This window comes from Gobius niger (genome assembly GCF_951799975.1).
Source record: "Gobius niger genome assembly, chromosome: 13".
In the NCBI taxonomy this organism is placed as follows: Eukaryota; Metazoa; Chordata; class Actinopteri; order Gobiiformes; family Gobiidae; genus Gobius; species Gobius niger.
The window spans coordinates 2,343,457-2,368,498 of record NC_136864.1 but is presented as its reverse complement, the minus strand read 5'-3'; the positions used below and the strand labels follow the sequence as shown (position 1 = coordinate 2,368,498).

The 25,042-nt window shown below is 46.0% G+C and overlaps 1 protein-coding gene across 1 annotated transcript; it reads right to left on the bottom strand.

Moving 5' to 3' along the window:
• Window positions 1-326: 326 nt before the first annotated feature.
• On the bottom strand, window positions 327-21,859 carry aldh2.2 (aldehyde dehydrogenase 2 family member, tandem duplicate 2). Its single transcript, XM_079569776.1, has 13 exons — window positions 21,651-21,859; window positions 19,181-19,285; window positions 18,963-19,103; window positions 17,444-17,523; window positions 12,687-12,798; window positions 11,664-11,792; window positions 11,461-11,574; window positions 8,960-9,062; window positions 6,468-6,652; window positions 3,514-3,678; window positions 2,261-2,418; window positions 497-611; window positions 327-433 (listed from the first exon to the last, which is right to left on the bottom strand). The coding sequence occupies exons 1-13, from the start codon at window positions 21,771-21,773 to the stop codon at window positions 401-403; spliced, it is 1,563 nt and encodes a 520-aa protein (XP_079425902.1). The 5' UTR covers window positions 21,774-21,859; the 3' UTR covers window positions 327-400.
• Between the last annotated feature and the right edge of the window lie 3,183 nt (window positions 21,860-25,042).

Sequence of the window (25,042 nt, the reverse complement as noted above, 5' to 3'; positions counted from 1 at the left end):
TGTCACATTTTTGTTGAATTTGTCACATTTTTGTTGCGTTTTTAATTATTTTTTCCATCATTTTTTGTTGAGCCCTTTCTTCAGCTTTGAAATGGAAAACCAGCCGGCGCTTCACGGTTTTCTCTGGAGCAGATCCGGAGAACGACACAACAGTTGCTATGAGGTTTGATTGGACTATGCCGGTTTAGGGGCGGGGCTTTTGCAAAAGGTTGATTTTCTTTGTTTGCTAAATATCCAGGAAACCGTGATTATTATTAGGCTTGTTCGATCTGCCAAGTCACAGTGAACACACGGACACGTTTACTGAAATAGATTTATTCTCGAGCGTGATTTCCAGGTGAGTACAGGTAGTAACGTATGGGCGGGTTATAAGAAACTGCAGTAAAGCTGAGCTGCTCCTTTACGAGTTCTTCTGAGGGACCTTGATGGTGACCTGGAAGCACAAAGCAAAGTGAGTCCGTGCGTTTCGGAACTGGCTAAACGAGCGTCCCGTTACCGTCTTGACTTCGGTGTAGCCCTCCAGGCCGTACTCGCCGAGCTCGCGCCCGTTTCCTGACGCCTTGTAGCCGCCGAACGGAGCCTGAGCGCCGAACACGTCGTAGCAGTTGATCCTGGGACAGAAAACGTTTTAGATTTATGAGCTCATGTCATGATAGAACCTTTAAAACATGTCTGTGATCCAGTTTAACCCCTTAACTCCCACCTGAACCGAGCACATTTTCTCCAGTTTGGCTTTACCCCAATCCAAAAGCTTCTGGAAAAAAGGTGTGAAAATAGCGACAAAACTGAGACGAAAACAATGATGGAAATGTGACAAAAAAGTGAGAAAAAATTGACAAAAAAGTGACGAAAACTTGATGAAAAAGAGGCAAAAATGTCACAAGAAATTGACAAAAAATGACCAAAATGTGACCAAAATGTAACAAAAAAAATGACAAAAAATGACGAAAAAATTATGAAAAATTGACGAAAAAATTACAAAAAATGTGACAAAATGTGACAAAAAAATTACAAAAATGTGATAAAAATTTGACAAAAAAGCTCTTCCACGTTTTCCTAATTTAAATACTTTTTATCCACATAGAAAATCAACATGTTTATTTTTGTGTGACTAGACTTGGATCATGTATTTAACCCTAGAACATCCATGTGTGTGATGTTCCTGATCTGAGTTTCTCTGAGTGTCCTGGGTCTCTGAGCTCTGACGTCTCTGATGGCCTGGGTGTTCCTCCTACAGCCTCATGTTTCCATAGTGATGAAGGTCGGGGAGGGTCAGTGTATTTGTGTCTGTGTCTCTGGCCTCACAGTAGTGTCACATTTTTGTTCAATTTTTGTCACATTTTTGCTGAGTTTTTGTCACATTTTTGTTAAATTTTTGTCAATTTTTTTGTTGAATTTTTGTCACATTTTTGTCAAATTTTTGTTGATTTTTTGTCACATTTTTGCTGAGATTTTGTCACATTTTTGTCACATTTTTGTAGAATTTTTGTCACATTTTTTGTTGAATTTTTGTCACATTTTGTCACATTTTTGTTGATTTTTTGTCATTTTTTGTTGATTTTTTGTCACATTTTTGCTGAGATTTTGTCACATTTTTGTCACATTTTTGCTGAGATTTTGTCACATTTTTGTTGAATTTGTGTCACATTTTTGTTGCATTTTTGTCACATTTTTGTTGAATTTTTGTCACATTTTTGTTGAATTTGTGTCACATTTTTGTTGCATTTTTGTCACATTTTTGTTGAATTTTTGTCACATTTTTGTTGAATTTGTGTCACATTTTTGTTGAATTTGTGTCACATTTTTGTTGAATTTGTCACATTTTTGTTGCATTTTTGTCACAGTTTTGCTGAATTTTTGTCACATTTTTGCTGAGATTTTGTCACATTTTTGTATAATTTTTGTCATTTTCTGTTGAATTTTTGTAGAATTTTTGTCACAGTTTTGCTGAGATTTTGTTACATTTTTGTTGAATTTTTGTTGAATTTTTGTTGCATTTTTGCTGCATTTTTGCTGCATTTTTGCTGCACTTTTGCTGAGTTGTCGTCTCTTTTTTGTTGCGTTTACATCCTTGTTTTTTTCTCATTTTTTTGTGGCTGTTTTGGTGCTTTTTCCCAAGAAGCTTTTTGATTGGGGTAAAGCCAAACTGTTTGTGCTCGGTTCAGGTGGGAGTACAGAGGTTAATGGCGTTTAAGGCCTTGCTTTAAGCCCAGTTCTTCGTATCGTCCCGTCTCTAAACGGTCCCGTGAGTGGACTTTACCAGACGGTGCCGGCGCGCAGCCCGTTGGACACGTAGTGGGCCTTGTCGAGGTCCTTGGTGAACACGGCGGCTGCCAGGCCGTACTGCGAGTCGTTGGCTCTCTCGATCACCTCCTCCACCGTTTTAAACTTCAGGATCTGCATCACCGGACCGAAGATCTGACCACACAGAGGAGAGTCACGTCACTGATGCAAGTCCAAGCAGAGGTTATTCAGCTCTAGTAGAAGTAAAGATCTCAAACAGATTATTCAGGTTTTGTTAAGTCTGAGTCTGTAAAGTGTGGAGTCTTATGGAGCGACTAAAGTGCAGATGTTAAAGTTTAGTCTCTTTGTCTGCACATGCGCCCTGTGTATATTCCTCCAGTCTTTAGCCGCTGCCGTTTCCCACAAAGGAAATATATGGATTACACAGCCTTTCTTGCTACACGTGGATACCAAACATGTCAGTATTTGTGAATGAATAAGCGTGGGAAAGACCAGGGAGCGACACAGACATGTTCCAAACTTTAAAAGATTGTTCCCAAATTTTAAAAAAAATATTCCAACATTTTAAAAGTAAAATCCAAATTTTCCAAAAAAAAAAAAAAAAAAAAACTTCAGATTTTTTTTCCTAAATTTTTTTTGAAATAAATTCACAAATTTTAAAAATAAAAAATAAAAATGTTCTAAATAAAATTCAACAATTAAAAATAAATAAATTCAAAAGTTTCCAAAACTAAATGAAAATAGAATATATATATATATATATTTTTTTAAGTCAGTTCAAAACTTTTTTGTAAAAGAAATAATCACACTAAAATGCTAAAAAATTCTAAATAAAATGAATATATTGTCAAAATTAAATTCAAACATTTTCAAAATAAAATTAAAAAAATGTCAAGATAAAGTCAAAAAAAATTGTCAAAGTATATTGAAATTAAAAAAATAAATAAAATAAAATAAATAAAATTCCAAAATTTTCAAAATAAAATTTAAAATTTACAAAATAAAATGGAACATTTTGGAACCGTTTTTAAAAACTCTCCCTCAAGGGAAAAGACCAAATTAGGATTACAGCGTCATCCCGGTCACAGCCTTTCGTGCTACACGTGGATACCAAACTGGTCAGTATTTGTGAATGAATAAGCGTTTGAAAGACCAGGGACACAGACAGTTTGGTCTTTTTCTTACTCTGACGTTTAAACTCAGATGTTTAAAGGAAATAATGAGTTATTTGTAGAAACTTAAATCCACATAATGAACTCCCACACGCACCTCCTCGCGGGCGATGGTCATGTTGTCCTGCACGTCCCCGAACACGGTGGGCTGGATGAAGTAACCTCGGTCTGCAGCCACGCCCCCCCCGCACATGAGCCGCGCCCCCTCCTTCTTCCCCGTGCTGATGTAGCCCAGGATCTTATTGAACTGCTCCTGGTCCACCTGCACAAACAAACCCGAGGACATGAGGGACGAGGGCGAGGGAAAGGCAAGGTCTCACCTGTGGCCCTGCCCCGTGTCTCACCTGTGGGCCCTGCCCCGTGTCTCACCTGTGGGCCCTGCCCCGTGTCTTACCTGTGGTCCCTGCCCCGTGTCTCACCTGTGGTCCTGCCCCGTGTCTCACCTGTGGTCCTGCCCCGTGTCTCACCTGTGGGCCTGCCCCGTGTCTCACCTGTGGGCCTGCCCCGTGTCTCACCTGTGGCCCTGCCCCGTGTCTCACCTGTGGGCCCTGCCCCGTGTCTCACCTGTGGGCCCTGCCCCGTGTCTCACCTGTGGGCCCTGCCCCGTGTCTCACCTGTGGCCCTGCCCCGTGTCTCACCTGTGGCCCTGCCCCGTGTCTCACCTGTGGCCCTGCTCCGTGTCTCACCTGTGGCCCTGCTCCGTGTCTCACCTGTGGCCCTGCTCCGTGTCTCACCTGTGGCCCTGCTCCGTGTCTCACCTGTGGTCCCTGCCCCGTGTCTCACCTGTGGGCCTGCCCCGTGTCTCACCTGTGGTCCTGCCCCGTGTCTCACCTGTGGTCCTGCCCCGTGTCTCACCTGTGGTCCCGTGTCTCACCTGTGGGCCTGCCCCGTGTCTCACCTGTGGGCCTGCCCCGTGTCTCACCTGTGGCCCTGCCCCGTGTCTCACCTGTGGGCCTGCCCCGTGTCTCACCTGTGGCCCTGCCCCGTGTCTCACCTGTGGCCCTGCTCCGTGTCTCACCTGTGGCCCTGCTCCGTGTCTCACCTGTGGTCCCTGCCCCGTGTCTCACCTGTGGGCCTGCCCCGTGTCTCACCTGTGGTCCTGCCCCGTGTCTCACCTGTGGTCCTGCCCCGTGTCTCACCTGTGGTCCCGTGTCTCACCTGTGGGCCTGCCCCGTGTCTCACCTGTGGGCCTGCCCCGTGTCTCACCTGTGGCCCTGCCCCGTGTCTCACCTGTGGCCCTGCCCCGTGTCTCACCTGTGGTCCTGCCCCGTGTCTCACCTGTGGTCCCGTGTCTCACCTGTGGTCCCGTGTCTCACCTGTGGTCCCGTGTCTCACCTGTGGTCCTGCTCCGTGTCTCACCTGTGGTCCCGTGTCTCACCTGTGGTCCTGCCCCGTGTCTCACCTGTGGGTCCTGCTCCGTGTCTCACCTGTGGGCCTGCCCCGTGTCTCACCTGTGGGTCCTGCTCCGTGTCTCACCTGTGGTCCCGTGTCTCACCTGTGGTCCCTGCCCCGTGTCTCACCTGTGGTCCCTGCCCCGTGTCTCACCTGTGGTCCCTGCCCCGTGTCTCACCTGTGGTCCCGTGTCTCACCTGTGGTCCTGCTCCATGTCTCACCTGTGGTCCCGTGTCTCACCTGTGGTCCCTGCCCAGTGTCTCACCTGTGGTCCTGCTCCGTGTCTCACCTGTGGTCCTGCCCCGTGTCTCACCTGTGGGCCTGCCCCGTGTCTCACCTGTGGTCCTGCCCCGTGTCTCACCTGTGGTCCCGTGTCTCACCTGTGGTCCCGTGTCTCACCTGTGGTCCCTGCCCCGTGTCTCACCTGTGGTCCCTGCCCCGTGTCTCACCTGTGGGCCTGCCCCGTGTCTCACCTGTGGGCCTGCCCCGTGTCTCACCTGTGGTCCTGCCCCGTGTCTCACCTGTGGTCCTGCTCCGTGTCTCATCTGTGGTCCTGCCCCGTGTCGCACCTGTGGTCCCGTGTCGCACCTGTGGTCCCGTGTCGCACCTGTGGTCCTGCCCCGTGTCTCACCTGTGGTCCCGTGTCTCACCTGTGGTCCTGCTCCATGTCTCACCTGTGGCCCTGCCCCGTGTCTCACCTGTGGTCCTGCCCCGTGTCTCACCTGTGGTCCTGCCCCGTGTCTCACCTGTGGTCCCGTGTCTCACCTGTGGGCCTGCCCCGTGTCTCACCTGTGGCCCTGCTCCGTGTCTCACCTGTGGCCCTGCCCCGTGTCTCACCTGTGACCCTGCTCCGTGTCTCACCTGTGGGCCTGCCCCGTGTCTCACCTGTGGCCCTGCTCCGTGTCTCACCTGTGACCCTGCCCCGTGTCTCACCTGTGGCCCTGCTCCGTGTCTCACCTGTGGCCCTGCCCCGTGTCTCACCTGTGGTCCTGTCTCACCTGTGGGTCTGCCCTGTGTCTCACCTGTGGGTCCTGCTCCGTGTCTCACCTGTGACCCTGCCCCGTGTCTCACCTGTGACCCTGCCCCGTGTCTCACCTGTGGCCCTGCCCCGTGTCTCACCTGTGGTCCTGTCTCACCTGTGGGTCTGCCCTGTGTCTCACCTGTGGGCCTGCCCCGTGTCTCACCTGTGGCCCTGCCCCGTGTCTCACCTGTGGCCCTGCCCCGTGTCTCACCTGTGGTCCTGTCTCACCTGTGGGCCTGCCCCGTGTCTCACCTGTGGTCCTGCCCCGTGTCTCACCTGTGGGTCTGCCCCGTGTCTCACCTGTGGGCCTGCCCCGTGTCTCACCTGTGGGCCTGCCCCGTGTCTCACCTGTGACCCTGCCCCGTGTCTCACCTGTGGTCCTGCCCCGTGTCTCACCTGTGGTCCCGTGTCTCACCTGTGACCCTGCCCCGTGTCTCACCTGTGGCCCTGCCCCGTGTCTCACCTGTGGCCCTGCCCCGTGTCTCACCTGTGGTCCTGTCTCACCTGTGGGCCTGCCCCGTGTCTCACCTGTGGTCCTGCCCCGTGTCTCACCTGTGGTCCTGCCCCGTGTCTCACCTGTGGTCCTGCCCCGTGTCTCACCTGTGGTCCCGTGTCTCACCTGTGGTCCCGTGTCTCACCTGTGGTCCCTGCTCCGTGCGCAGGTCGAAAGGATCTCCGACCACGCGCCTCTTCGCTCGCGCCGCACTTCGCTCCACAAACTCGTCGTAGATGTCGGCCTGGACGTAGGTCCGGGAGCCGGCGCAGCAGCACTGGCCCTGGTTAAAGAAGAGGGCGAAGTGCGACTGCTCCACCGCGTAGGCCACTAGAGGGCGCCGGAGAACACACAGGCTTAGTCGACTCATGCTTTACATCAGGGGTCACCAACCTTATTTCAGCTGAGGGCTACTTTAAGAGCATTAAATTGTTCGAGGGCTACCAGTTAAAAACAAATCCTAAAGACTTAAACGTACACTGTTCACTTATAGGATATTGACCCCATATTATATTAAAATAGCTTTATTTTAAACTCATACTGAGTCACAAGAACCGAAATAACTGTAATTTTAAGAATATAATTCAAGAAAAAGTGCTTTATACTTTAGAAAAAGTCCCAAGGGCTACTGGACATGCCCCTGGGTGCCCGCGGGCACCACGTTGGTGACCCCTGCTTTACATCAACCACACAGCGCTACATGTTGTTAGCAAAGTTCCATGAGTTAAAGCAAAAAGCAGATGCAGTCGCCGGCAGCAACTCAGACCTGTTTTATTTCTATTTATTATTTTATACTAATTTAGAGGTGGTGCTAATTTGTATAGGTTTTCTATGGTCTTATGGCAGCTAAAGTTGTGCTAAAAGTAGCTAATGTTGTGCTAACAGCAGCTAATGTTGTGCTAAAAGTAGCTAAAGTTGTGCTAAAAGTAGCTAAAGTTGTGCTAACAGCAGCTAATGTTGTGCTAAAAGTAGCTAATGTTGTGCTAACAGCAGCTAATGCTGTGCTAAAAGTAGCTAAAGTTGTGCTAAAAGTAGCTAAAGTTGTGCTAACAGCAGCTAATGTGCTAAAAGTAGCTAATGTTGTGCTAACAGCAGGTAATGTTGTGCTAAAAGTAGCTAAAGTTGTGCTAACAGCAGCTAATGTTGTGCTAACAGCAGCTAATGTTGTGCTAACAGCAGCTAATGTTGTGCTAACAGCAGCTAATGTTGCGCTCACAGCAGCTAATGTTGCGCTCACAGCAGCTAATGTTGTGCTAACAGCAGCTAATGTTGTGCTAACAGAAGCTAATGTTGTGCTAACAGCAGCTAATGCTGTGCTAAAAGTAGCTAAAGTTGTGCTAAAAGTAGCTAAAGTTGTGCTAACAGCAGCTAATGTGCTAAAAGTAGCTAATGTTGTGCTAACAGCAGGTAATGTTGTGCTAAAAGTAGCTAATGTTGTGCTAACAGCAGCTAATGTTGTGCTAACAGCAGCTAATGTTGTGCTAACAGCAGCTAATGTTGTGCTAACAGCAGCTAATGTTGCGCTCACAGCAGCTAATGTTGCGCTCACAGCAGCTAATGTTGTGCTAACAGCAGCTAATGTTGTGCTAACAGAAGCTAATGTTGTGCTAACAGAAGCTAATGTTGTGCTAACAGAAGCTAATGTTGTGCTAACAGAAGCTAATGTTGTGCTAACAGAAGCTAATGTTGTGCTAACAGCAGCTAATGTTGTGCTAACAGCAGCTAATGTTGTGCTAACAGCAGCTAAAGTTGTGCTAACAGCAGCTAACGTTGTGCTAACAGCAGCTAACGTTGTGCTAACAGCAGCTAACGTTGTGCTAACAGCAGCTAACGTTGTGCTAACAGCAGCTAACGTTGTGCTAACAGCAGCTAACGTTGTGCTAACAGCAGCTAAAGTTGTGCTAACAGCAGCTAACGTTGTGCTCACAGCAGCTAACGTTGTGCTCACAGCAGCTAACGTTGTGCTCACAGCAGCTAACGTTGTGCTCACAGCAGCTAAAGTTGTGCTCACAGCAGCTAATGTTGTGCTCACAGCAGCTAATGTTGTGCTCACAGCAGCTAAAGTTGTGCTCACAGCAGCTAAAGTTGTGCTCACAGCAGCTAATGTTGTGCTCACAGCAGCTAATGTTGTGCTAACAGCAGCTAATGTTGTGCTAACAGCTGCTAATGTTGTGCTAACAGCAGCTAATGTTGTGCTAACAGCTGCTAATGTTGTGCTAACAGCAGCTAATGTTGAGCTCACAGCTGCTAATGTTGTGCTCACAGTAGCTAATGTTGTGCTCACAGCAGCTAATGTTGCGCTCACAGCAGCTAAAGTTGCGCTAACAGCAGCTAGTTGCGCTAACAGCAGCTAGTTGTGCTAACAGCAGCTAATGAATGAGCAAGTGAATTTCTCCTTTGTGAGATCAATAAAGGTTTATCTTATCTTATCTTATCTTAATGTTGTGCTAACAGCAGCTAATGTTGCGCTAACAGCAGCTAATGTTGTGCTAACAGTAGCTAATGTTGTGCTAACAGCGCTAACAGCATCACTGACTAAATCCCCTTTTTGCTGTTATGGAATCTGACCCTGTTCTTGAGGTCGGTCCTAAACACAGTCAGTAACGAGTTCATCCTCAGAGTGACTCTAGCACGTACTGTCAGCGTCGGCCATGACGATGTTGGGACTCTTCCCTCCCAGCTCCAGAGTGACCCTCTTCAGGTTACTGCTGCCCGAGGCCTGCTGGATCAGGTGACCCACCTGCAGACAGAGCTCAGAGTCAAATCAGGTTCAGCAACTTTTGATTAAATCAGGAGAGACGGATCAGGTTAGAGAAGCCACAACACAGACTCGCGCCGACTCGCACGGACCTCGCACGGACCTCGCACGGACTCGCACCGGCTCGCACCGGCTCGCACCGGCTCGCACCGGCTCGCACCGGCTCGCACCGGCTCGCACCGGCTCGCACCGGCTCGCACCGGCTCGCACCGGCTCGCACCGGCTCGCACCGGCTCGCACCGGCTCGCACCGGCTCGCACGGGCTCGCACCGGCTCGCACAGACTCTCTGAGGGGGAGTCTGAGGGGGAGTCTGAGGGGAGTCTGAGGGGGAGTCTGAAGGGGAGTCTGAGGGGAGTCTGAGGGGAGTCTGAGGGGAAGTCTGAGGGGAGTCTGAGGGGAGTCTGAGGGAGAGTCTGAAGGGGAGTCTGAAGGGGAGTCTGAGGGGAGTCTGAGGGGAGTCTGAGGGGAGTCTGAGGGGGAGTGTGAAGGGAGTCTGAGGGGAGTCTGAGGGGAGTCTGAGGGGAGTCTGAGGGGAGTCTGAGGGGAGTCTGAGGGGAGTCTGAGGGGGAGTCTGAGGGGGAGTCTGAAGGGGAGTCTGAGGGGAGTCTGAGGGGAGTCTGAAGGGAGTCTGAAGGGGAGTCTGAGGGGAGTCTGAGGGGAGTCTGAGGGGAGTGTGAAGGGAGTCTGAGGGGAGTCTGAGGGGAGTCTGAGGGGGGTCTGAGGGGAGTCTGAGGGGAGTCTGAGGGGAGTCTGAGGGGGCTGGAGTCTGAGGGGGAGTCTGAGGGGAGTCTGAAGGGGAGTCTGAGGGGAGTCTGAGGGGAGTCTGAGGGGGAGTCTGAGGGGGAGTCTGAGGGGAGTCTGAGGAGTCTGAAGGGGAGTCTGAAGGGGAGTCTGAGGGGAGTCTGAGGGGAGTCTGAGGGGAGTCTGAGGGGAGTGTGAAGGGAGTCTGAGGGGAGTCTGAGGGGAGTCTGAGGGGGGTCTGAGGGGAGTCTGAGGGGAGTCTGAGGGGAGTCTGAGGGGGAGTCTGAGGGGGAGTCTGAGGGGAGTCTGAAGGGGAGTCTGAGGGGAGTCTGAGGGGGAGTCTGAGGGGAGTCTGAGGGGAGTCTGAGGGGGGAGTCTGAGGGGGAGTCTGAGGGGGAGTCTGAGGGGGAGTCTGAGGGGGAGTCTGAGGGGGAGTCTGAGGGGGGAGTCTGAGGTGAGTCAGGGGGAGTCTGAGGGGAGTCTGAGGGGAGTCTGAGGGGGAGTCTGAGGGGGAGTCTGAAGGGGAGTCTGAAGGGGAGTCTGAGGGGAGTCTGAGGGGAGTCTGAGGGGAGTCAGGGGGAGTCTGAAGGGGAGTCTGAAGGGGAGTCTGAAGGGGAGTCTGAAGGGGGAGTCTGAAGGGGAGTCTGAGGGGAGTCTGAGGGGGAGTCTGAGGGGGAGTCTGAGGGGAGTCTGAGGGGAGTCTGAGGGGAGTCTGAGGGAGTCTGAGGGGAGTCTGAGGGGGAGTCTGAGGGGGAGTCTGAGGGGAGTCTGAGGGGAGTCTGAGGGGGAGTCCCGAGGGGGAGTCTGAAGGGAGTCTGAGGGGAGTCTGAGGGGAGTCTGAGGGGAGTCTGAGGGGGAGTCTGAGGGGAGTCTGAGGGGGAGTCTGAGGGGAGTCTGAGGGGGAGTCTGAGGGGGAGTCTGAGGGGAGTCTGAGGGGAGTCTGAGGGGAGTCTGAAGGGAGTCTGAAGGGAGTCTGAAGGGAGTCTGAGGGGAGTCTGAGGGGAGTCTGAGGGGAGTCTGAAGGGGAGTCTGAAGGGGAGTCTGAAGGGGAGTCTGAAGGGAGTCTGAAGGGGAGTCTGAAGGGGAGTCTGAGGGGAGTCTGAGGGGAGTCTGAAGGGGAGTCTGAAGGGGAGTCTGAGGGGAGTCTGAAGGGGAGTCTGAAGGGGAGTCTGAAGGGGAGTCTGAAGGGGAGTCTGAAGGGGAGTCTGAAGGAGTCTGAGGGGAGTCTGAAGGGGAGTCTGAAGGGAGTCTGAAGGGGAGTCTGAAGGGGAGTCTGAGGGGAGTCTGAGGGGAGTCTGAGGGGAGTCTGAGGGGAGTCTGAGGGGAGTCTGAAGGGGAGTCTGAAGGGGAGTCTGAAGGGAGTCTGAAGGGGAGTCTGAAGGGGAGTCTGAAGGGGAGTCTGAAGGGGAGTCTGAAGGGAGTCTGAAGGGGAGTCTGAAGGGAGTCTGAGGGGAGTCTGAGGGGAGTCTGAGGGGAGTCTGAAGGGGAGTCTGAAGGGGAGTCTGAAGGGGAGTCTGAAGGGGAGTCTGAGGGGAGTCTGAGGGGAGTCTGAGGGGAGTCTGAGGGGAGTCTGAGGGGAGTCTGAGGGGAGTCTGAGGGGAGTCTGAGGGGAGTCTGAAGGGAGTCTGAAGGGAGTACCTCGGTGGAGCCGGTGAAGGCCACCTTGTCCACGTCCATGTGTCTGGAGATGGCGGCTCCAGCGGACGGTCCCAGACCCGGCAGGATGTTGACCACGCCCTCCGGAAACCCCACCTGGGCACAAACACACGGGAATCAAGGCGTTTTCTGCCCCAAAATGCCAACAGTGGCGAGCGTGGGTCGTCCCGGCGATGACCTCTGACCTCTTTGATGAGATTGGCCACGAAGAGCGCGGTCAGCGGCGTCTGCTCGGCCACTTTCATCACCACCGTGTTCCCGGTGGCCAGAGCCGGACCGAGCTTCCAGGCCTGCATCAGCAGAGGGAAGTTCCACTGTGGAGAGAGGAGGAGGAGGACGAGGAAGGGGAGGAGGAGGAGGAGGAGGAAGGGGAGGAGGAGGAGAGATGAGGAGGAGAAAGAGCGTCAAAGTATGGGAATAACAACGACTCTGGACCAACGTTCCCTCTGACCACACTTTTTAGTCCTTTGACAAGAAGATCTAGTTTAAATTTTGATCGAGATCTGGTCAAGCAAATCTCATCCACCTCCAGGCAGAACAATTTAAAACCAGGATAAAAACGTGACAAAATAAATCCCTTTTGTAGGCCTTAGCTTTCAACTGAGGCGTTACACTGTTGCTCTGCAGTTGAGAAACTTTTAGATTTAGGTAAAACTGGAGAAATGTAAATGTGCTCGGGAGTTAAAGAGGGGGTATTCTGCTTTTTTCAGTCCCATAGCACCAGTCTATATCACACTACAATGATGACAAACCTTCTGTTGGTCTGTAAATGCAGTAAATTAGAATAACTGCCTTGTATAAAATGTCTCTCTCAAAATGGCTGTAGTGAATGTCTTGAAATAGGCCTCTGTCTCTTTAAGAACCTCTGAGCCTTTAGACACGCCCCCTCCACACGCTGTCTGTGGCATCAGTGGGGAGGGGGTTCTGCTGAGGAGCAGTGGTTGGTTACTCGGCTGGTGACGAAAGCTCGGAGGCGTCTCCAGGAGGTGGGGGCGTTCCTAGGAGGACTCAGGCAAACCTATCCCTAAAATGGCCGCCATCAGAGTTTTTACAGATTACTCAGAAATACGTGAATGTGCCAAGGCAACACTTCAGGCATGGTTTTAATGAGGGAATGACACAACATGATGTAAAGCTTAAAAAGGTTGATTTTGCATAACACCCCCCTTTAAGAGGTTAAATGAGCGCCCGCAGGCTCGGGTTCTCACCGGGATGATCTGGCCGCACACGCCCACAGGCTCGTGGCGAGTGTAGCAGAAGAAGTCTCCGTCGATGGGGATGGTCTTTCCCTCCCACTTGTCGGCCCAGCCTGCGTAGTATCTGCACAGAGGACGGAGACGCTTTAGCCACTGGTCAGGACTCGCAACACAAACAGACGGGGGCCATCGGACGATTCAGGACAGAGGGAAATTTGGAAGGAAACAATCAAATCCCTCCCCTCTTTACCCACAAAGCCCTTCTGTGTTTGCCACATGAGGAGAGCAGGAACAGGATTTTCAAAAGTAAACGATCAAACTCCTCCCCCTCCTCCTGATTGGACCTGACGGGCTGGTTCACTCGTCTCATTGGTCGACGCTGGAGGATACTAGACTGATCAGTCGCTGAGATCTGGGGAGGAGGGACTTTACAAAAAATAATACATTACTTTACATCAAAATGCAAGATCAGGTGGACAATTTACATATTTTATAAAATATTTTAAATATTGTCTCACATTTCTTTGTTAGATATGGAAGTTTTACTTGGAGCCTTTTGTGTTTTCACTTTGTATGTTATTAAAAAAAAATCTAAGAAAAATACAGCATAACATGAACGCGGAGGAGAAACATAACTTTAAAAACAACCTTCAGACCTTATTTTATTTCCTTTAAGTAAGAACGCTGGTCATTATCGGGAAAATAAGCACCGACAGGGCGAACCGGACCCCGACGCGAAGCTTATTATTCGGCCATTTGCAACTGAACACACACAACATAAACTTCGTACACTTTCATGAAGGTCGAAAGGTTTATTTAATGACTTCCGCAACAAATAGTTCCCAAAGGTTTGCGCGTTGCTCGGCAACGTTTTGCTCGGCTAGAAGCAGCGAGGCTAGCAGCTAGCTTAGCTACTTAGCTGAAGGCGCAGTTGGAGGAATGGTGGTGAATCTCTCGGTAAGTTGAAAGTCAGACTCACGCTAACTTCACGAGCGATTCCCCGACTTCTCTCGCAGTGACGGGACAGATAGTGTCGCTGCTACGTACGTGCGGAGTGATATGAAAGCACGAACTCCGTTGCCATTGGCAGCGTCGTTATTTTTCTCAGTGGTTCTTTATCAGAAAATAATGACCGGTAGAATGTTGGGAAATCCCATTCAAATCAACGGAGCTTCTACTTACTTTGTTAAGAGCCGTATAATAAGTTAATTTGTTTAAGTTTGTTCTACAGTTGTAACTGTGGTGTGAACTTGTGTGAGCTCTGTCACACATTAAACTGTTGGACTGTAAGAGGCAAAGAGCAGGTCATAACACTTCACAAAGCAACACTCGGTCTTTACTTTAGTGGGAACGGCCTCGTCTGTGAAAGAAATCAGGGAAATCTGCTCATATTTATTAAGGATTGGGTCCACGGAGTCGCTTTAATACCTGAACGTTTAAATAAATGTGCCCTGCCCTAAAGTCCTTTCAGCTTCTGCTTTTGTGCTTTTGTCTTTTCCTCCTGGTGTCTTTGCATCGACAGCAAAGGCGCTGAACTTTGCGTGACCTTTCTGTTTCCTGTCGATGAGCCTTCTGCAAATGTAAGAGTCAAAGGAATCAAATCAGCTGCGAGCTTGTGATCCCTCATTCCCCTGTCAGAGCTGTTTGTATCTGGATGTTGCAGCAGAACCAGAAACAGAAACAGAGAAGCCTCGGTCGTGTTTACTTCTCGAACGGAGCCAAGAATGTTGCTCCGGTCACGTGTTCTGGAGATAATCATCTCCCGTCTCCACGTCTCGCTCAGATCGACTCACACAGACAAGACCTGAAGAGCAGATACAGTCTCCAGGGCCCCGTCATTCTTTAACCCCTTAACTCCCACCTGAACCGAGCACATTTTCTCCAGTTTGGCTTTACCCCAATCCAAAAGCTTCTGGAAAAAAGCTGTGAAAATAGCAACAAAACTGAGACAAAAACAATGATGGAGATGTGACAAAAAAGTGAGAAAAATTTATGAAAAAGTGGCGAAAATGTCACAAGAAATTGACAAAAAATGCAGCAAAAAAATGACAAAAATTTGATAAAAATTCGACAAAAAAAATGCAAAAATGTAGCAAAAAAATGAGCAAAATTTGATAAAAAATTGACGAAAAAATGTGACAAAAAATGACAAAAAAATTGACAAAATTTGACAAAAAAATGACAAAAAATGTAATAAAAAAAATGACGAAAAATAACAAAAAAATGACAAAAAAAAGTTACAAAAGTGAGTTGAATACCCAACAAAAAATATGATGGAAAAAAAATCTGATGTGAGGAAAAAGATCCTCTTGGTTCAGGCGGGAGTTAAGAGGTTAAAGTGAATTATACTGATCTTCAATGAAGGTTCTTGAGTCATCGTCTGTACCAGTGTTGGGGGTAACGTATTACAAACAGTGATGTATATTTTGGGCGAACGTGAACTGACGTGAACGTGAACTGAACGCACAGTGTTAATGCCTGATGAACGAAACCATGAGCGCGTTCATTCTGGTGTCCGTAAACGGCATTTCCCGTTCTATTTACGTTTGTTCATTATGGAGCCAGATTTCTTATATCAGTGAATATAAAACCCCGCCGCCCCGTCAGAGTTTACCAGCGGTTCTAAACTTCAGTTCTGTGGCGGTGAACTCTGCTGTTTATGGCTCTGGCACAGGCCCTGGCACAGGCCCTGGCACATGCCCTGGCACATGCCCTGGCACGCAGGTAACCAGCGGGTCCGCACGGTGCCACAGCAGCCACAGGGTGAGGCTACGAAGCAAGTTTCTCTTGTGTAACGTCTGTCGCTCCAAACTGCTCCGCGGTGCCACTCATTTACATAAAGCCACAATGTGGAGTTTTTTAACTACAAATTAGCTCCTAAAACAATCTTATTCACATGATTATTTACAAAATTAACACAAAATGCAATTGAATATTTGTAGCTTAATTTTCCACTAAGAATTTAAAATAAAAAAAATTAAACAATAATAAAATAATAAAAAAAATCCACTCCTAAAACAGTGACAGGCTGACATGAAATAGCTTTAACACTAAGTGAGGCCATAATATTTTTGACTCATGGCTGAAGTCAACTTTCTCCAGCTCTCCCAAGCTTGGCAAAAATGCATCTCAAAATACATCAGATTGTTGTTTTAAGATATGGAATATAAAAATATTTCCCTGAGAGAGGAAATATACTTCTCACCTATTTCACCCCTGACCCGTTTTCATGCCTGAATAACAGCTCGCAGCAGCAAAAAAAAAAAATAAAGAACTATGAACTAGTTCATTTTTGGAACTATGAACGAACTAGTTCATTTTGAAATTTGTGAACTGAACTTTGAACTAGTTCATGTAGAAAATGAACTTTCCCAACACTGATTACAAAAGTAACGAGTAAATTACTTCTTCAGTAACTAAGGAATATAACCCCTAAAGCAGCGGGAGGCAAGTTTTCTTGGTGGAGGGACGATTTTCTTTATTGTTTATTGAGTTCCACAGCCCCTTGCAGTCCTGTTGCTCCGGAAGCAAAAAATCCCCGTCTACACGACCGTAGATTTTCCAAAAATTCAAATATTAAGAGTTTAACGTCAGCGCAAAAGCTAATCAGCGATGTAGCGATTCGTGACCATAAAATGTTTGATTTCAATCCAAAAAGAAGACGACGTGTTGAAGAAAAGGCAAAGGTACAAGGCTGTGACATCATTCACTTCCTGACTATAGAAACTCCGTATCCCAAGAGCCATTGCGACATCGCGCCCGCTGGTCAAGGCAACCAGGTTTTCAGCAAACACGGCCAGTTTCAGTTACTTTGCAGACAAAAGTTCTATATTATTTCACTATTAAACAATCTGAATCCTGCTAATAGGAATAAAAATGATGGTGGTTCGTTTAGTTGGATTGTTGGGAACATTTTTTTGACGTTTTTCTTACTCTCAGTGTTAGATATGGATAAAACGTCCATTATCTGCCTGCATTATGTTTGAATACATTGTTTATAATATGTCGTCTACATTACAATAAATAAACACGTGTGGGATCGTGAAGCTCCACCAATCACAAGCCTCGTAGTAGATCATGGGACTCCCGAGCATCCTGGGTAATGTAGTTCTAGGACGAAGGCTCGCAGTTAAACTAGATGGATCTCAGACGTGCTTTTTTCACCTGCGTCTGACTCTGCGGTCGCTTTAGAACCACAGAGCTGGATTCAGCCCGAGAGTTAAAGACTTTATTCCAAATCAATACGGTCTCAAAGCAACAGGGAGTTTTACTTCTGGACTGGAGAGGAGGCGGGACTGTGGAGAGGAGGCGGGACTGTGGAGAGGAGGCGGGACTGTGGAGAGGAGGCGGGACTGTGGAGAGGAGGCGGGACTGTGGAGAGGAGGCGGGACTGTGGAGAGGAGGCGGGACTGTGGAGCTCTACAGACCGAGGGCCGAAGCCACTGATTATTAGCCCAAAGTAAAGCACAACACTGGAAACATGAGATCAATGACTTAAAATGGCTTGAATAAGAGTTCTTCTATGTTGAATTTGAGTCGGTTTGAACTAATCCAAGATACAAATGCTGTAGCGCCGATGGAACAAGGGCAGTCGTGCAAGTTACATCTTAGAAAACAAAGTCATAGCCCTGATTAGCTTTAAGGTTTGTGTTATTTGTCACAAACAAAAGCACTTTCATCAGTAATGGTCCATAAAAACTTGGTCTAATCTTGATCCAAACCTCCCGTCCTCTTTCTACTCGACAGAACACTCGACTCGGATGCCCTACCTGAGGCACTTGACCACGTTGGGCAGGTCCACGGAGTAGGAAATGGCGTAGGGCTTCCCATTGTCCAGGGTCTCCAGCTCCTGTAGGCAGAGCAGAGGTTAACCAGGGTCAAGACTCTGCGGAGACTGTTTTGGACTGGACGACAATATACAGACACATCATTCTGCAATAAAAGGGTTAACCTTGATGTACAACTTCAGCCAAAACTGCAGGTGAAGCTGTTTGGACTGGAATACATATGTTTAGATTTAATGGCAATTTGACTAAAAATGAATGTCTCAATATGTTAAGATGTTTTGCTGCAAACATCTTCATTTACATTTCTATGTTCCTTCAAAAAGATGATTGTCTCGAACAGAAGGGGAGAAAAGAACTCTTTCCAAAATGTTTTCCCATTTATTCTTTTTTAGCCCATTCCACCCCCCATTTTAGGGATGCACCGATACCGATGCCAGTATCGGGTATCGGGCCGATTCCACATGATTGTACTCATTCATGAGGTCCCGATAACAGAAACCGATACCATTTGACCTACGAAGCGCAGCTACGAGGCGCAGCTACGAGGCGCAGCTACGAGGCGCAGCTACGAGGCGCAGCTCTCAGCTGAGGAGAGAAGAAGCAACAAACTGGAGAGTTCTTTAGTGTAAACACAATAATCCACATAGAGTTGACTTTATTACAGACTGCGCTCTCTAAACCAGAGTCTGAGCTGGATTTAACCAGAGCTTAATGTTGTTAGCTGCGAGTTAGCAACGTTAGCATGTATGTTGTAAACACTGCAGCACTAGCAGTTTTGGCCATTCTGACGCTGTTTTATGCCCAGGTGTTTATTCATCTGAAAAACTAACCCAGCGACTAAAAAGTCCTCAGAAAATCCAGATTAAAGACATACAGCATGTTTATATTGAGGGAAAATGAGCTGCAGCAGAACAATGAAAACGCTGTAGCTTCTCGCTAAGTTACTACAAACACACGAGAAAATCTACAGGAGCTGAAGTAAAGACGAAAAGAGACCATTTAAGGAACATCTCAATACTATTGTTAAATAAAAACACATAAATAAGGCTTTATAAGCCTGTGCTTTATAATATAACGGCTCTTAAATGTGTCGCCGACTTTACTTAAGGAAATGTACATGAGTAAATTAACTAATTACAAACCAATCTGCAGTGGAAAAAGTAAGAAGAAAATGCCTTGTACTCGTATCGGTATTCGGTATCAGCGAGTACTTAAATCCAAGTACTCGTACTGGTTTTAGAAAAATCGGTATCGGTGCCTCACTACCCCATTTAGTCCCATTTTGTCCCCATTTGTAGCCATTTTTCCCCCCCTGGCCTACACATTGGAAATAAACTGGATATTGTACATTTGCATAACTTTATGGCATTTACGGCCTTCATTTTTATTCTAGTTATGACGTTAAATGTCTGACACCACATTCGCTCAGGCCGTGGGGGAAGTGTCTTGCTCAGGGACTCGAACCTCAGACGCCGGAGAGGAGGTCAGCGCTCGGACTCACCGCGAGGTAGGCGGCGTTGCTCTCGATGGCGTTGGCGAGCTTGTTGAGCAGGAGGCCGCGGTGCGAGGCGTCCATGCGGCGCCAGGGCGAGCCGAACCTGAAGGCGTCACGCGCAGCCTTCACCGCCCTGTTCACGTCGGCCTGCAGGGGGCGACACACACGCACACACAGGTCAGTAGCAGAGCGTGGAGGCTGATGGAGCCGCTGAAGCTTCTCACCTGGTCGGCCTCGGCCACCTGGCAGATGACCTCCCCGGTCGAGGGGTTGATCGTGGGGAAGGTTCTCCCGCTCGCCGCGTCCTGCCATTCGTTATTGATGAAAAGCTGAAGAAGAAAAAAGCAAAAACTAAATCAGAAGAAGAAACTGAGACGACGCTCACGAACAAATCGTAAAAAAGATTCATCTTTATCCCTTTTAGAACAGGAGTTATTACAGGTCAGAGCAGTTTTATTGATACATTTTTATGTTGACGTCCAGAAGAGACAGAGCGACGAAACAGAGGTTAAGGAACTTTGTGTGAACGAGCAAGAAAAAATAATGCTCAAGACAGAGCGAGTCAAAACAAGACTTAAGGAATAGGCCACCGTTTTTCCACACTGAGATATGTTCTTACCTTATGTAGCTGTCGCAGAACAAATGTATTTATTTTTGTTTTGTATTGTGGTTTGAGTTGTTCTGTCATGCCTGTGCTGCGTTGGTGACCCCTTGTGGTCGATTGGGAAAATTGCGGAGCGCGGGTCACTTGTTTTGATTGGAGGGCGCGAATGGCTTCCGGTGGCTGTAAAGCACGGACGCAGAAAGTAGCTACGGAAATATTGGAAATATTGGGACTAAAAATGGACTTTGACCACTCCTAGATGTTGGTGCAGAAGGCGCACACGGTGTGTATTGGTTTGTGATGTGTGTGTATGTTTTGTTTTGTTTTATTTTATTGACAAATATTTTGTTTTCGTTCATAGTTTTTCACGGTGGTTGGTCGAAGGTCCAGCAAAAAGAAAAAGCTGTGACAAAATAAACAACGACTAAAAACATCAGTTGGAGCGTGGCTTATTCTGTACGAACAAGAAACTTTGGGAGCAGTTATACCTTATCTTTGACGAGTTCTTTAGGACCTGTCTTTCAGGTTCAGTCACGTAAACACAGCGCAGACGGCGTTAGCATTTAGCCTCTCCCTCTCTCCTCTATAGCTCCAAAACAGGTCCAGATAGAAGCTACTAAGCTCTTCCACGTTTTCCCTATTTAAATATGGTTACGTGAAGTGTTCCACTACAAAGTATAATTACACACAATAAAAAAATGTGGATTTTCTAAGCGGATAAAAGGGGGGACTGTATTGTAAGGCGTAATAATACCAGGAGTAATTTGGCATCCGTGCAGTAAAGTGAAGATTACTGCGCGGATTTCGAACTACTCCTGGTATTATTACGCCTTACAATATAGTCCCCCTCTTTCTCCTCTCACTTCCTCTGACGCTGCAGGACCGAGGGTGAAAACAGGAACTAACGAGGGTCTGGTTTAAAACAAGATCCTGAGACTCATCAGAGCAGGAGCAACAGTGAGGACCAGGGGGATATAACACACATAAGTTAACCTCTTAACTCCCACCTGAACCGAGCACATTTTCTCCAGTTTGGCTTCACCCCAATCCAAAAGCTTCTGGAAAAAAGGTGTGAAAATAGCAACAAAACTGAGACGAAAACAATGATGAAAATGTGACAAAAAATTGATTAAAAAATGACAAAAAAAATGATTAGAAAAAGACAAAAAATGTGACAAAAAAATGTGACAAAAAAAGACAAAAAATGACAAAAATGTGATAAAAATTTGACCCAAAAAAAATCACAAAAAATGACCAAAAAAATGTGACAAATGTGATAAAAATGTGAGAGAAAAAATGACAAAAATGTGATAAAAATTGACAAAAAATGATTAAAAAAGGACAAAAAATGTGACAAAAAAAATCACAAAAAATTGACGAAAAAATGACAAAAAAAATGATTTGAAAAAGACAAAAAATGTGACAAAAAAATGTGACAAAAAATGTGACAAAAAAATAATTAAAAAAAAGACAAAAAATATGACAAAAAATGTGACAAAAAAAATAAAAAAAAATTGACAAAAAATTATTTTAAAAAGACAAAAAATGTGACAAATGTGATAAAAATTTGACCCAAAAAAAATCACAAAAATTGACAAAAAAATGATTAAAAAATGACAAAAAATGTGACTAAAAATGTGACAAATGTGAGAAAAATGTGAGAAAAAAATGACAAAAATGTGATAAAAATTTGACTGATTTGAGCTACAAAATGAGTTGAAACCCCCCCCCAAAAAAGATGGAATAAAACCTGATGACGTGAGGATAAAGATCCATTCAGATGAGTTTTGTCGATCTTAGCTTTCAAATGAGGCGTCACACCGGCCTACAGGATTTGGGTAAAGCTGACCTGGAGAAAATGCTCTCGGTTCAGGCGGGAGTTAAGAGGTTAAAAGTACGGGGGGGAAAGGTCACCTGAGGGCATGCAGGGCCCCTCCCCCTGCACGCGCCTTACGAAAGCACGCACTACCTTTCCAAAAAGTGAGTAAAAGAGTCAAACTGCGGAGTGCGCTTGTGCGTCGGCGCGTGAGGAGTTAAACCTGTGACGGGGCTCCGGGCTCGGTGCCTCGGTCAGTGCGCACTTGTTGTACCTTGTTGAAGTGCACCTCGGGCTGGGCGCTGGGGGTCGGGATGGCGGCGGCTGCAGGAGCGGAGTAGTGGCGGCCGCAGAGCCTCTGCAGAGCGGGGCCGGAGCGGCGCAGGAGTCGGTTCATGACGGGGCCGAGCGTGTGGGAAGTTGACAGGACTGAGCTGCTCCAGGACTCGCGCTCCTTCTTCCTCTCTTATCAGGGGCAGAGAGCGCCTCCTCCCGGGGGTCCGGAGCATCAGCGCCACCTGCTGGACAGACCCGCACAAACAGTTTAACCTCTTTTTTAACCATCATTTTTTTGTTGGGTATTCAACTCATTTTTGGAACTTTTTTGTCATTTTTTTTTTTATCACATTGTTGTCATTTTTTTGGTCACATTTTGTATTTTTTTTTGTCAATTTTTTATAAAATTTTTGTCATTTTTTGGTCAATTTTTTATCAAATTTTTGTCATTTTTTTTGTCACATTTTGTCATATTTTTATCACATTTTTGTAAAAATTTTTGTCACATTTTGTCACAATTTAGTATTTTTTTGTCACATTTTTATCACATTTTTGTAATTTTTTTGGTCATTTTTTTGTCACAATTTTGTAATTTTTTTGTCAATTTTTTATCAAATTTTTGTCCTTTTTTTGGTCACATTTTTGTCATTTTTTGGTCAATTTTTTGTAATTTCTTGTCAAATTTTTATCAAATTTTGGTAATTTTTTTTGTCACATTTTGTCACATTTTTATCACATTTTTGTAAAAAAAATTGTCAATTTTTTGTCATTTTTTTGTCATTTCTTGTCAAATTTTTATCACATTTTTGTAAAAAAAAAAATCACATTTTTGTCAATTTTTTGTCAATTTCTTGTGATATTTTTGTGACATTTTTGCCACTTTTTCATCAATTCTTAATCACTTTTTTGTCAATGTTTTCTCACTTTTTTTGTCACATTTCCATCATTGTTTTCGTCTCAGTTTTGTCGCTATTTTCTCACCTTTTTTCCAGAAGCTTTTGGATTGGGGTAAAGCCAAACTGGAGAAAATGTGCTCGGTTCAGGTGGGAGTTAAGGGGTTAGATTTTTACTACAGTTTTACTACAGTTTCTAGACAGAACAGAAGAACTGGCAATGTACAAACGATGATCTTATATTCATTAAGGCATTGATTTTGAATAAATAACATGGAGGAAGTGGCTTTTAAAGTAAACAAACAGCAGCTAAAGACATTCCAGACCGACACGTTTCTTCTTCTGAAACACTAAAGAGGCACCGAGAGCCCCCACAGCTGCAGCGAAGAGGAGGCGAAACAAGGAAGGGGCAAACGAGGAGGTATCCGGGCAAGACTGACAGCGACGCCACACGTGTCTCTATCCTCCTCTTCTTCTGATAATGTTCATTCACTGGAGAATTAGATTGTGTTTGTCCGCCGCGCTCTATGGTGAAAGACTGTTGTGGAGCGGAGGGAGCTGCGCAGGAGGAAGAGGAAGGGGGAGGGGCTGGGCAGTGCAGGACACCACGCTCCGAAACAGATACAAAACCAAATAAACTGGCCTTTTTCCAGGTTATTTAATGTTTTCAATAAAAGGTTTACTTTGTTTTTTTCTCACTTTCTTTTCTTCTTTTTCCATATTGAAGTTCTCCTTGGAGCCTTGTTAACCCCTTAACTCCCACCTGAACCGAGCACATTTTTCTCCAGTTTGGCTTTACCCCAATCCAAAAGCTTCTGGAAAAAAGGTGAGAAAATAGCAACAAAACTGAGACGAAAACAATGATGGAAATGTGACAAAAAAGTGACGAAAAATGTATGAAAAAGTGGCAAAAATGTGACAAAAAAATTGACAAAAAATTTATTAAAAAATCGAAGAAAAAAATGACGAAAAAAAGACAAAAATGTGACCAAAAAATTACAAAAAATGTAATAAAAAATAACAAAAAAGTTACAAAAATGAGTTGAATACCCAACAAAAAAATGATGGAAAAAGATCCTCTCGGTTCAGGCGGGAGTTATTTTCTCCCATTCAGCTTTATCTAAATCTAAAATGTTACAGCATATAGGCCAGAGTAAGGCCTCATTTGAAAGCTAAGAACAACGAAACTCATCGAAACAGATTTTTTTTCCTCATGTTACTTTTGTCTTTTTTTTTCATAGACTTTTTGTCACTTTTCCCTTTTTTTTTCATGCTTTCGTCACTTTTTTTGTCACATTTTTGTCACTTATTCCTCACATTTGTTGCCATTGTGTTACTTTTCTTTTACTCTTCTGTTGTTTTTTTGTAGAAGGTTTTAGATTTGGGCAAATCCAAACTGGAGAAAATGTGCCGAGCAGAATGTGATTTTTTGTAACTTTCCGACGGGTCTTAAACTTTAGATCTGGACTGTGTCTGAGTCTGAGGAGGCTCAGAGCGGAGCCGTTATCTTATCTGCTCTGGACCAGGTCAAGGTCCAAGGCTGGGCAGAGTCAACATGCCCACAGGAGCTACTGTACCAGGTGACCAACACCCCCCCCCCCCCCCCCCCGCCCCCCGCCCCGACAGCGCCATGACTGACATGACGCTGCTAAAAATCCACAAGAGGAACCTGAAGGAGCCAGAGGCGGAGTCTCTCTGGCAGGTGTTCTCCAGAGATTAACCTTTAACTCCCGCCTGAACCCAGAGGATCTTTTTCCTCACGTCATCAGATTTTTTTTCTATCATTTTTTTGTTGGGTATTCAACTCATTTTGGTAACTTTTTTGTCATTTGTTTGGTCATTTTTTGTCAAATTTTTGTCATTTTTTCGTCATTTTTTTGTCAATTTTTTGTCATTTTTTCGTCAATTTTTTATCAAATTTTTGTCTTTTTTTTGACAAATTTTTGACATTTTTTCGTTAATTTTTTGTAAATTTTTAGTCATTTTTTTGTCCATTTTTTGACATTTTTTAGTCAATTTTTTATCAAATTTTTGTCTTTTTTTTCGTAATTTTTTATCAATTTTTTGTCACATTTCTGTCATTTTTTCGTAAATTTTGTATACATTTTTTGTAATTGTTTTGTTAATTTTTTGTTAATTTTTTGTAATTTTTTCATCAAATTCTTGTCACATTTTTGTCATTTTTTAGTCAATTTTTTGTTATTTTTTCGTCAATTTTTCATCCAATTTTTTGTCATTTTTTTGTGACATTTTTGTGACATTTTTGCCACTTTTTCATCAATTTTTCGTCACTTTTTTGTCAGTGTTTTCTCACTTCTTTGTCACATTTCCATCATTGTTTTCGTCTCAGTTTTGTTGCTATTTTCACACCTTTTTTTCCAGAAGCTTTTGGATTGGGGTAAAGCCAAACTGGAGAAAATGTGCTCGGTTCAGGTGGGAGGTAAGGGGTTAACGGACTGAGGGACAGGTCCTGGCTGCAACATAACCTCCATATTAA

Bases quoted from the DNA above. Each gene is read 5' to 3' on its own strand.
- aldh2.2 (XM_079569776.1), bottom strand. From the start codon at position 21,773: ATGAACCGACTCCTGCGCCGCTCCGGCCCCGCTCTGCAGAGGCTCTGC. The intron at 12,799-17,443 runs GTAGGGCATCCG...TCCTCTGTGCAG, and splicing joins AACGTGGTCAAGTGCCTCAG to ATACTACGCAGGCTGGGCCG. The intron at 612-2,260 runs GTAAAGTCCACT...TTTCTGTCCCAG, and splicing joins CTGCGCGCCGGCACCGTCTG to GATCAACTGCTACGACGTGT.